General features: G+C 41.6%; 1 protein-coding gene and 1 long non-coding RNA gene across 2 annotated transcripts; one reads left to right on the forward strand and one right to left on the reverse strand.

Moving 5' to 3' along the window:
- Positions 1–6311: 6311 nt before the first annotated feature.
- On the forward strand, positions 6312–8816 carry LOC123401540. Its single transcript, XR_006611122.1, has 2 exons — positions 6312–6383; positions 8711–8816. It is a non-coding gene; the product is annotated as an uncharacterized LOC123401540 (long non-coding RNA).
- On the reverse strand, positions 7863–10578 carry LOC123401539 (protein Rf1, mitochondrial-like). The gene is made up of 2 exons (XM_045095366.1): positions 10406–10578; positions 7863–10305 (listed from the first exon to the last, which is right to left on the reverse strand). Exon 2 carries the CDS (start codon positions 10244–10246, stop codon positions 8057–8059), a length of 2190 nt encoding a protein of 729 aa, XP_044951301.1. The 5' UTR covers positions 10247–10305; positions 10406–10578; the 3' UTR covers positions 7863–8056.
- Positions 10579–13358: the final 2780 nt, after the last annotated feature.

A 13358-nucleotide genomic window follows, 5' to 3' on the forward strand; every position in this document is an offset into this window, starting at 1 on the left:
TCTCCTTTTCCTTTCATGGCGAGGCAACGGGGAATAGCAACCCAAAAAAGTCCCCTCTACTGTACATTCGTAGAAAAGACTAATGGCAAACTGTTGGTGAACAGATTGAAGCCTGCAAAGCGATGGAGAACCAGGACTAATTAATCAACCGCAAATTGTCCATCGTCCTACGCAGCCATCCCCTCAATAACTTGAGGGGATTCATTAAAGATCTTGTCTCGGGATTCCTTATATATAGAAATAATCAAAAACCGAATTGTGGATTTAAATATATGGATCATGTAAAAAACACTACTCCCTCCGTCACAGTTTAGAAGGCATGCACGTGTACTTAGATCGTCAATTTGACTTATTTAAAATATATTGTTTAACATAAAAATTATATCATTAGAAAATAGAGAATCTAAAGTTTCTGATGATATATTTTTTCTAATATATACCTCTCATTAAGTTGTTTAAATTAACGACATAGGTAAGCGACATTAATCAAACACAAGACCTCTTGGTCTAAGGAGACTAACCAATTAGGACATCCTAGTGCTTGTGCATATTTACTTTTTTATTTGTTATCCACTTCTTCAATTCGTGGCTGGGCCAACCCATTATTGAACCAGTCTTTTCCTCATTATTTCTTTTTCATTTTTTATATTTTTTCATTAATTTTTCATTCTTTGTTTTCTCTCTCTTTTTCAAAAAAAGCTCACATTTAAAAAGTTTTATTCAAAATTTTAAAAGTGTTTTCTTTTTAAAATTTCATTCATAAATTACAAATATTCGCAGTTTATAAAAAAATGTAGAAATATATCATAAAACTGTTCGTTTAAATAGACAAATGCTCACATTAATATAATTGAAGTTCTGAACATCTACTAAATAGAAAAATTGTTTGTTTATTGTTTGTCCAGACAAATATGTTTGTTTACTCTTTGTTTAGGTAGAAAAATGCTTGCATAAAAACTTAAACCTATTTAAGTTTTCTAAATATCTATTAAATAGGGGGAATTAATTCTTCTGGATATTCCTTTTCAGCATTGATGTGCTTTATCCAAACCGGCGAATGCTTGGCCCGGCCCAACAGACACCCGACAGAAGCTATGTCATCGCGCAGTTGGGCAAGGCCTGAGAGTATTTTTTTCCTTTTTTTTCTTTTGTCGTCAATTTAATTTTTTTATTTTGGAACTTTAGTATTCATTTAAATACTTTTAAAATTTTGAAATATTTTTGCAATACCAATTATGCTATTATTTCCAAATATTTTTTACAAATTATAAAAATGTTCCGGAATTTCAAAAAATGTCCCCCTTTGAATTTTTGTTCATAAATTTAATAGATTTTTGTGATTTAAAACTGTTAATAAATGTAAAAGCAGTACGTTGTTTGCAATTTGTGTACAACAACAACATTTAGGAATTTCAATAAAAGTGCACGCAAAATTTCCCTACCGGCCTACTTGAACCACCACCTTTCAACATGGTGTGCCTTTGGTATGCATGAAATGACACATAATTTTGCCAGCATGTAGGCATGCTCATTGCAGGCCATCATGCCAAATTTGAAGAAATTCAGCCATCTAACGCACATGGCTTCATGTTCGACTAGTGTTTTAGGTTTTTTACCCGGAAACCCCTAGACAATGCATGAAATGTCAGAACTCAATAAAATTTATCATAGATGCTTGACATGGCCATGCTATTGTGTGAAAAAAAATTGGATCCATTTTATTATGTGGAAAAAATGCATCCAGACTTGCCCTATCGGCCTACGTGAACCACCGCCTTTAAACATGATGTGTGTTTTGTCATGCATGAAATGACACCAAAATTTTCCAGCAAGTGGGCATGCTCATGACAGGCCTTCATGCAAAATTAGAAAGAAATTCAGACACCTAACGCAGGTTGTGTCACGTTCGGCTAGTGTTTTAAAAAAAATTCACCAGAAAAATCCTAAAAAATGCATAAAATGTCAGAACTCAATAAAATATATCATGGATGCTTGGCATGGTGATGCTAGTGTGTGGAAAAAAATTAGGTCAATTTTATTTATGTGAAAAAAGTGCATGCAGAGTTGTCCTACCTGCCTACCCGAAGCACCGCATGGCACCACATGCCTTGCATGAAATGAACACCAATTTTTTCTAACATGGTGGCAGACTTCAATGCAAAATTTGAAGGAATTCGGACACCGAACGTATGTTGCATCACGTTTGCCTAGTGTTTTGTTTTTTCACCGAAAAACCCTAGAAAATGCATAGAATGCCATAACTCAATGAAATTTATGGATGGTTGGCATGGTTATGCTAGCGTTTGGAAAATTTTGAGTCCATTATATTGATATGAGCATTTTCTGAAAATAAAAAGAACAAAAAGGGAAAATCAAAAAACAACAAGAATGAAAATTTTGAGCCCATTATAATGTTTATTTTACATTGTGGGGGCGTTAGGACTTGCTTTGGTGTATGTTGCATGGCATGTTGATTTGGAAATGATATTAGCTGCTTATAGTAAGTACCCCTTTCGTCCCACAATATACAAAAAAAACGTCTTATACTATGGAATCGAGGGAGTACTTTCTAAAAATTCATGATCAAATATACACAAAACGTAGTAAGTAGAGAGATGTATGAAACAGTTGTGCATCCACAAGTTGAACTCTGCACGCATGTGGCGCTAATGTACTAGCTGCATGGCACCGCTTAGTTGGGGTAATCAAGTATAGTAGTATAACTTGATTGCCCCAACTACTGCAGTTTGTGCTTGCTAATTACGTGATGCTTATATATACATATAGTCGCACGCGCACACAAACAGAGAGAGAGAGAGAAAGAAAGAGATTGGCAATAGTCTTACTGTTAGTTCTCATTTGAACTAACAACAAAGAGTGTCTTCTTGGACTAATGTGCATCGTTATGTTCATTATGGGGCTTGGGAAGCACTGGGAATTCAGGTTATACATCATAAATATACACCACAAAACTCCTGCCTTTGCTGACACTCTATTTCATCATAAATATAGAAGTCACTCGTTTGTTGTCCTACCTTTGTTACTGTTCTATATGCGTGCTATGGTTAGAAAGTTGCATGGGCTATACGGCGTGTGGCTCCATGTATGTGAAGGGCACACAAGCGTAGTGTACGGACAAGCTCTAGTGTGATCCATGGACCAAGTTGTGTTGTGTGCCTGCGTGGGTGTAAGAAACTGTGTTTGACCGGCCCAAGAAAAAAGATTCAAAGATACACAGTCACAATGTGGCCGTATGCTAAACACCTACCAAATTTTCTTGGGCTTCCATAATTTGGAAGACAATCATCTACTCAAATAGTAAATTTTGGTAGGTTATTCTAGTTGAAATAGGAATATGTGAGCTCCCAGAATAAATAGGACATCTATCTTGCTTAGAGATGTCACAGGGCAACTAATTTACCATCTTGTTGGCGAGTTTGTTACATTTCCTGAAGGAGGAATTGGCAAGATGCAAGCACTAGTGACGATAGAAACTGGTTAGAGGCTTTAAGCAGTCACTGTAATTTCTTCAACATTTTGGCAAGCTATAGAATCTGTGGAAGCTGGATATCGATCTTAGCGATGATCAGAAGCCACCGAAGATACAAATGGGGAGTGGATGAAAACTATTGCGTCTTCTCTCTATGAACTAGGCAAACACAATCTTCGTTATTTATCTATCTGGAATTGTGATTGCGGATTATATATTACTGGAAGAATGGTCCCCGCTCCGGTTGGCCTCAGAAAAACTAATGACCTGGTGGTCAACCTTCGCAAAGGGTTCCGAATTGGATGGGTTCCCTTGTCAACCTTCAGCAATTATGGGTTGAACTGTATGAAGACATTTGCATCCTTGGAGGCTGCTTATCTGCTCTCCTCGTGCAGACACTAATAATGTCTGAAGGAAAAGGTCAGCTCATTGTCGGCGCTGAAATGGGATTCCCATGCTTGAGTGATTTCGTTTGCTGTATGTGTGATGGGTACTCGAACGGGATGAAGATGATGTTTAAAGTAGGATCCATGCTCAAGTTAGAAAAGCCCAAGAGTTGTTTCAGCCCCAGAATGAACGAGTACATATTCAATACTGATAGTCTAAGTGGTACTCCTGATTTTGGAATCGAGAACACCACCCGCAGTCTCACGACCTTGGAGACAGCACTCAGCACAGGAAATATATTATCTTCTTTTGGTAGTGACACATTTTTTCATACCGGGCCCTTCTCCATTAATAGCATTAGCAGGAAACCCACCCGACACCATTTTTGTCGAACGCGGGGGGGGGGGGGGGGAACCTAGTGCCACAACTAATAGTATCATTATCACTAAATGCGCTAAGAATTTTGATGCAAGCACGTACCGCACTTTTATCCCGAGCATTCATCACCATCATAACTTGATTCAGAAACATATCTACAACTTGAAGAAGAGCATCCCTGGCTGCAGCTGATAACGTGTCTGCCCTGTACATTAGCAAAGAACATGGTGACAAGAAGGGGTAACATATTTGTAAGAGCAGGTACTGTACATCTGGCCGGCCCCCTTTCCTTGCTCGGTTTCTTGTTCTGTACATAACTTTGTTCCTGCCTTTCCAATACAACGAGACGCAAAGCTTTTCCGCTTCCTCAAAACAAAAAACTATACACTACTTGGAACTTACGTACCCGAGAGAAATTCATTCTCAGTGCCTACTTATTACAATCCATGGTAAGAGCAACTAGCAGGACTCCCAAGAAAGTAAAGCTCCACTTTTCCACTGTATTTCAGAAAACATGTAGCCCACAAATATACAATGACATGAAAAAAAGGTTTGGAGTTAGAAGAACATGTGTGTTCTTTCAGTAACAATAGCAACTAATACACTTGTTGGCAGTCTAGTTACATGAGACGACACACCAAGTTTATCACTGGCATAGATCAAGTACTGTCGTTGTAAAACTGAGACTAAATGATACGACAAAAATCACATCAAAACAAATTTTATTGGAACCACAATATTTACTCATTCTGCAGCTGTACTGTTCAATAATATGATTAGATAAATATAAATTTCTTCAAAACATAGTAACCTTGCCTCCTGCCAATCGGAATTATTAAACACGCAACAATCCTAGTAAAACTGGCTAAAATTTGAAGGAAAGAATGTGGACATACAGATGCAAAATTTGATCCTTATTCATTAAAAAATTGTTTATATATCTTTCAAGTACTATCTATATTAAAAAGGTTAAAAAAGAAATTTCTATTACCTTTATTGATTTCATAGAGCAAATATAGTTGATAACTTACCCAAGGACTTCGATGAATACTCTTGTGAAATATAAGTTGGTCAATGGAAGGCTGAAAAAGCTCAATGTTTCCACTTTTGCGGGATAAAAGCATGGTTTTACATTGTGCAATTTAAGCTTAAGAATTAAGCTTTTGTTGTTCATGCAATTACATTTACCCTAGATAAAACACACAGTCGTTTACCAAAATGGTGGCAGTCAGAAGTTTACTACTAGCCAAAGTTTCTCCAACAATTACTAGTAAGAGAAGTGACCTACATTTCAGAATGGTGCACAGTCAGACATTTACTGCTAGTACAAGCTCCTCCCAGAATTACTAGTAAGAGAGATGTGACCTACTTTTTAGACTTACTACAAAAATAAAAGGTAGCTAGGGAGATGGAACTCGCAAAGAAAAGTTCAGGCCTCAATTAGCAGTCCAGAATAACTTGGCAAAATCTGTAGAAAGGGTTTCAATCAGTGCCCTGTTCCAGAAAACAGTGGTATTTTTCAGGGAGTAACCCCTTATATTCCAGGCCTTTCCCACCTGGAGCAAGTGCAGTCAACAAGCTAGCTGTGGAAGCTTCAAGAATGAAGCTCCTCTCATCAATTTTAGACAGATAAGTCCCAGCGCTGGGCATCTCCCCTTTCTGAAGTAATCTTCTAACTATAGCATTTAGCAAACGGGAGTTGGCAGCACACCCATTCTTCTCCATAGAAAGGAATAGATCATCAGACTCTTGTAGAGAACCTTCTTCTATAAGTTTTTGTATCTATATGTAACAACAGTGGGCACTAATCCTTTGGCCAGATACCATCAAACAAATCTCTGGCTTCTTCCTTCCTGCCACATTTAAGAAATGCACCAATCATAATATTAAAAGTGATAACAGAAGGCTTAACCTTCCCTTCCAACATTTCCCTAAAAACAACCAATGCATCATCTATTTTTTCATTCTTTAAGTAACCATCAATCAGTGTGTTATAGGTGACAACATTTGGTTCCATGCCAATTGAGACCATATTGTCAAGTAACATGCTCGCTTCATCCATCTTACCATCTGAAAAGTATCCATGCATCAATGTGTCATTAGGCTTAACACCCATGTGTACCATCAGGTCAAAGATATCTTGGGCCTTATATGGGAAAGTTTCTGATTCTCAAGAGGAAAAAGATACTCCCTCCGTCTCATAACATAATTTTTTGAAAACACTAGTGTCAAAAATGTCCTTATATTATGGAAAGAGGGAGTATTTTATTGGACGGTAATATCCTTGGGCCGACATTTTTGTCTGGACATGTTTGCCCTTCGGCTTTACTTTGGCCCACGTAATTAACACCGTTGGATCAGCCATATAATGCACACCTTCCATGATTATAATGCACCGTAAAAATTTCCTATTGTTTTCCTCTTGACTTATTTTGCTTTCTATTCAATTTGAATGACAATGTTGCACCATTGACATGTTGTATTTTTTCTTCTCATGTTTGTAGTAGTTGTCCTACTAGCCCCTTGCTGTGGGGAGGTGTTGATTCTGATTGATTGTCGTTTGTGGGAAGGGAAACGTTTTCCTACAATCGACCGGTTGAAGCTTTATAAATAATGTTTGCAAATTTTAGAAATGTTTATGATTTTCATAAATATGTACTAAATTTGAAAAAAATTGATGATTTCAAAAACTTTTCGTGGTTTCTGAAATTGTTCACAAATTTACTACGTGTTTGTAAATTCAAGAAATGTTCACAATTTATAAAAATGTTTATGAATTAAAATTCTTTTCTACTTTAATAAGTCAGGAGAATCTAAATAGTTCACCATGTTTTGAAAAAAATGTTCGAATTTCAAAAATTGTTCACTGCTTTGAAAAAATATGTCCCAGGATTTCAGAAAATGTTATGAAAATTTGGAAAGAAGAAAACTAAAAAAAAGTAAATGTTCGCAAAACTAAAAGATAAAGGAAAATGGGAAACGTAATAAATCATCGGGCGGATCACACGCTTGCATCCGCCCTCTTCTCTGCACGCCACGTGCTCCATGGCCACCATCATAAGTTTTTGCAACTAGCATGGTGTTGCAATTTTTCATCGCAACAATGACTCTGTTGCAGGATCTGAATCCTTAGAATACGACACTACGGCAATGTGACGCTTCTGCAACATAATCTCAATTGCAAAAAAAAAAAAAAAACTGCAACAGGCCTCGGTTGCAAAAAAAAAAAAACTGCAACTGGACCTCCGTTGTAAAACAAATCTGCAACAAGACCTAAGTTGTGAAAGTGGAGAAGCCGTTCTGTTGCTCGATGCAGCAGATCTGGCGGCTCGCGAGTCGGCGGACATTTTAAAAAAGTCCGCCGGCTGACGCAAAGCACACCCCAAGGAAAATAAAAGGATAAAAAAACTGAGAGGAAAAAAGAATGATTTTGTTGGATGGGTTCCAGAACTTGTCCAAAGCCGAATATGAGATAGTTGGGCTGGCCACATATCCAGTATATGTCCATCATTGTTCTTTTTACTGAAAGTATATGTCCATCATTATAGCAGACAATGAAAGGAACATTGAGATTAAAATATTAGGTCAAATCAAAGACTGAAAAAACTAATATAAATTGGAACTTTATTAAGACCAAATGCACAGCTCATTTGAAGTTCCTCCCAGAATTACTAGAAAGAGAAGTGACCTACATTCTAGACGTACTACAAAAAGAAAAGATTGGGAGATGTAACCTACAAAGAAAACTTCAGGCCTCCATTAGTAGTCCAGAATATCTAGGCAAAACCTGTAGAAAGGGTTTCAATCAGCGCCCTTTTCCAGAAAAGAGTGATATTTTTCAGGGAGTAACCCCTTATATTCCTGGCCTTCCCCCCTTGAAGCAACTGCAGTCAACAAGCTAAGTGTGGAAGCTGCAAGGGTGAAGCTCCTCTCGTCAAATTTAGACAAGTAAGTCCCAGCCCTGCGCATCTCCCCTTTCCGAAGTAAGCTTCTAACTATAGCATTTAGCAAACAGGAGTCGGCAGCACACCCATTCTTCTCCATAGAAAGGAATAGATCATCAGCCTCTTGTAGAGAACCTTCTTCTATAAGGTTTTGTATCATTAAGCTATATGTAACAACGGTGGGCACTAATCCATTGGCCCAGATACCATCAAATAAATCTTTGGCTTCTTCCTTCCTGCCACATTTAAGAAATACACCAATCATAATATTAAAAGTGATAACAGAGGGCTTCACCTTCCTGTCCAACATTTCCCTGAAAACAGCGAATGCATCATCTATCTTTCCATTCTTAGAGTAACCATCAATCAGTATGTTATAGGTGACAACACGTGGTTCCATGCCAACTGAGACCATATTGTCGAGTAACTTCCTCACTTCATCCATCTTACCATCTGAAAAGTATCCATGCATCAATGTGTCATTAGGCTTAACACCCATGTGTACCATCAGGTCAAAGATATCTTGGGCTTCCATAAGCCTTCCATTTTTGCAAAGGCGGACCATAATTGTGGTGAAAAACACAGTATTAGGATAGATGCCACGACCCAACATTTCAGAAAATAGTTCATGAACCTTGTCCCATTTGCCACAAGCACAAAAACCACTAATAAGGGTGTTGAAAACTATGATACCAGGAGCTAATCCTTCTGTTGTCATTTGATTGAATTGGGACATAGCATCATCCATTCGGCCAATACTGGAAAGCAGGTTTATTACCGCTCCATAGGTCACAACGTCAGGGTTCAGTCCTTGCTGCCGCATTTTTGTAAATATATGCATTACCTCACCAACCATTTCTTCTTTAGCTGCTTCAGATATGAGTATGTTGTAGGCATAATGACCTGGTGAAATGCCATTTTCTGTCATCAAATCGATGAGGCAATGCATATCATGAAAAGACCGTTCCATGGCATACCCATGAAGCAGAATGTCGTAGGTAGTAACGGTTGGTTTTTGGCCCAAACAGACCATAGAATCAAAAACCTTCCTAGCTTCTGCGCATCTTCCGTTCTTGCAAAGATAATCCATCTGTATATTGTAAGTTACAATATTTGGTTGAACACCATTTCTAGACATTTCCGTGAAAATACGATCAACCTCTTTGCACCTTCCTAATGAATAATATCCATGTATTAGACTAGTATATGTGACAACATCTGGCAGAATTCCTCTGTCAGACATCTGGTGAACAGCCTCCTCAGCCTTGTCCATCGCATGAACCTTGCACATGGCAGAAATGATTGAGTTATAGGTCACAGCATTCGGCAAAATTCCCGCCTGTAGCATTTCACAATATAGGCTGTAAGCCTTGTCCACCAAACCCTCTTTCAACAGGCCATCAATTACGGTGCTATAGGACACGACATCAGGTCGGCAGCTACCTCCATGCTCAACCATCATGTGAATCAGCTCGAGGGCCTCTTGGCTTCTCTTCTCGCTGCAGAGACCCTTGAAAAGAATGGTGTAAGAGAAAATGTCGGGTACGCAATCAAACGCGGGCATTATCCGGAGTACGATGTCCATTGCGTAGCTGGTCTTCTTCTCGGCGCAGACTGCCCTGAGTAGGTGGCTGAAAACGACAACGGATTCTTTTGCAAATCCCGTCTTGATGACGTGGCCCATGGAGGCAAAACCAAGGTCCAAGCGGCCAGCACGGCAGCAGCAGTGGACCAGAATGGCGTAGGTGAAACTGCTGGGCGCCAGCTTGGCCCTTGCGACGCGGTTGAAGAGGGAGACACCGAGCCCAGGGCAATGACGGCCGACGACTGTGAGGAGGCAGTTGATGGCATGCATTGAGGAGGGCTGGGCAACCTGGAGCAATTCATCGAACAGGTGGAGTGCGTCCTCCGTGCCAATATCTCCGGCGTGGTACCGACCCTTAATGCTCTGCTCCAAGATGCGTCTGCCATTGTCTCCGGCGTGGCCCCGATCCTTGATGCTCTGCTTCAATATGCGTCTGCCGGCGGGGACGACGCGGCGGCCCATAGCTCCACCTGGCCAGAACAATCCTCGAGGGCGCCGCCGCCGCTCACCACCTACTGAACCTGGGCGATAACCTGGGAGTTAGGAGGACGAGCGAGCTCTCCGCAAGGATGTGCACCATCGAGCTACAGACGCTGCAGGATTTACACTGCTGCGACATACCGGAGATCTGGCTGACGGCGCTGAGGAGGGGGGCGAGGACGAGACCTTCCCCAGCTCGCTGCAGCCCTGACGCTGGGGACGACGAGACGGACCTCCGCCGTGCGCTGCCTCCCCGGCGCCGGCGAGGACGGCCCTCGCCGGTGGCTGCTGTCCCGGCGCCGGCGAGGACGGCCGTCGTTGGCTGTCTCAACTCTCAATAGCAACCATCTTCACACCATTTGGCAATGGAGTACGCAAACGATTTTACAGTTTTACCCTTAAAAAGAATTTTACAGTTTTACCCAAAATAGCCATGTATACCTGACATGGAGGCCCAACTAGTGAGGATAGGACAAATTTAGTCAAAATGGGTAGAAATGGGTAAATGGTGGAAATTCAAAATGCCCCGTACAGCAAAGGGCATGTGCTATTTTTTTTTCTTCTTTGTTTCTGCGTCGAATAACATATTCACCGCGGGGATGCAGCTCAAGAGGGCCTCAACGACGCCAGCACTCCCATATCCCTCAATCGCCGCTTCCAGGAAAAGACCAGACGTAGCGGCGGTGCTAGCATTCCAAGCATGTGGGGTTGGACCGTGTAATCTGTGGGGTCAAAGTAGCTACTAATAGCTAGGGGTCAAAGGATTATCAAAAACATGTGGTGTCGGTTGAACCCACAACCATAAGGTGGCTTCGCCATTGACCAGAGAGGTGTTACATTCACGGGATCCACCTATAAGCATTAGCCCTAACTCTTTCATATAAAAATGGCCTTGCCCATATGTCTCATGAAGTAAGGCTCTCAAAAGAGTTGAAGAGAAAGCATCACACCAAATCTATCCTGCTTATAAGGTGGCACATATTTTTAAGTGAGGAAAGCGCATTAGCGGTCCTAATTCTTTTCCCGTATCGTCAGTTTGGTCCCTATTTTGTAAAACGGAACCTCGAAATCCTAATCTTATTTAGATGCTTCACCGCAGGTCCTAAACAGGTCTGACCCGCGTTGACTGGTGCCACGTCGGACGTGGGGTGTGCACATATTTTTAAGTGAGGAAAGCGCATCAGCGGCCCTAGTTCTTTTCCCGCATCGTCAGTTTGGTCCCTATTCTGTAAAACAGAACTTCGAAATCCTGATCTTATTTAGATGCTTCACCGCAGGTCCTAAACAGGTCTGCCCCGCGTTGACTGGTGCCACGTCGGACGTGGGGTGTGCACAGCTTAACGACCGGAGGTGTAACTTTGCAGTTAGCCCCCGATCGACCGGCTCTGTCATATTTTGCACCGTTGTTAGCTTTCTGTCTCGCGACATGGGAGGCGACATGGCGGCGGCGCTGCTACTCCGGTGATGACCGGAGGCGATGGAGCAGCTGCGGCCACGACTGGCATGGAGAACGCGAGGAACGAGCCCGCTCGCAAGGGGCCAAAGCTCCCGCGACCAAACGATCCTCCTGCCCGCTACGGTGAGTAATTCCTAACCCTAAATCCCCAATTCATCATCATCTGCAGCTATCTCATTGTCAAAATCAACCCAGTCTTCATCCAATTCACGATCACTGTCATCATGTGAACCATTTTGTGCTTCTTCTTCCAATTCAAGCTTCCTCGTGCTTCTTCTCAGCTCATGCCCATTACTATGTTATTGCTGCCTAGCTGGAGAACTGCCACTACTTGCTGCTGCTGCCTTATACTTGCCACGAGTTGGGCTCAACACAGGAGGCAAACTAGGAGAACCACCAATCACGACATCATCAACTATAACAACATCATCAAAATTCATATCTTTGTGGTCCACAAAAATATGAAAGTATTGAAATTTAGGAACAACAACAATCATATGCATTGTGTCAACATCTCGGTCTATAATGCGGAGTCCTGATCCGAGATGCTTTCCAGGGAGAAGCCAGTACAAAGTATACTTGTCTCGATCACGATAACCTAGCTACTCCATGAAATCTATCAGCCACAAAGGTGACCAAGTATCTGCTTCACAGCCATCAAATTTTGCTTGCTTGCCATCGACATAGCTCTTCGCGGCCCCAAATCCACACAAAAAACCGCTATAATTGATTTCTACTATGAATTCCTCCTCAAGCGGACCTAAATAGTAGGCAAATCGTTAGATTATGTCACCAATTTGACCTACAAATTAACCGCCGTGATGTGGCTGTTGGGTAATGTAGCATAAATTCAAAATTTTCCTACGCATGTTCAGATCTTCCTATGGAGAGACCAGCAACGAGAGAGGGGTAAGAGCATCTTCATACCTTTGAAGATCGCTAAGCGGAAGCGTTGCTAGAACGCGGTTGATGGAGTCGTACTCGCAGCGATTCTGATCTAGTGCCGAACAACGGCACTTCCGCGTTCAACACACGTGCAGCCCGGTGACGTCTCCCGCACCTTGATCCAGCAAGGAGGAGGGAGAGGTTGGGGAAGAAGACCAGCAACACGATGGCGTGGTGTTGGTGGAGAGACGAGGTCTCCCGGCAGGGCTTCGCCAAGCGCCGACAGAGAGGAGGAGGAAGAAGTGCAGGGCTGCGCCGAGGGAACGGAACTTCTGCAGCCTTTAGAAACGTTAACGGAGAGAGCAACCGACTTATTGGAAATAATACATACTGATGTGTGTGCTCCAATGAACGTTGAAGCTCGCGGTGGTTATCGTTATGTTCTCACTCTCACCGATGATTTGAGTAGGTATGGGTATATCTACTTGATGAAGCACAAATCTGAGACGTTTGAAAAGTTCAAGGAATTTTAGAGTGAGGTTGAGAATCAACGTGACAGAAAAATTAAATGTCTACGATCTGATCGTGGAGGAGAATATTTGAGTCACGAGTTTGGCACACACCTTTCACAACTGACGCCGCCTGGCACACCGCAGCGCAACGGAGTGTCTGAACGTCGTAATCGCACTTTATTAGATATGGTACGATCTATGATGTCTCTCACCGACTTACCGCTATCATTTTGGGGATACG

Source organism: Hordeum vulgare, chromosome 6H (assembly GCF_904849725.1).
Source record: "Hordeum vulgare subsp. vulgare chromosome 6H, MorexV3_pseudomolecules_assembly, whole genome shotgun sequence".
Lineage (NCBI taxonomy): Eukaryota > Viridiplantae > Streptophyta > Magnoliopsida > Poales > Poaceae > Hordeum > Hordeum vulgare.

Coding starts and splice junctions, on each gene's coding strand:
- LOC123401539 (XM_045095366.1), bottom strand. CDS start 10,246: ATGGGCCGCCGCGTCGTCCCCGCCGGCAGACGCATATTGAAGCAGAGC.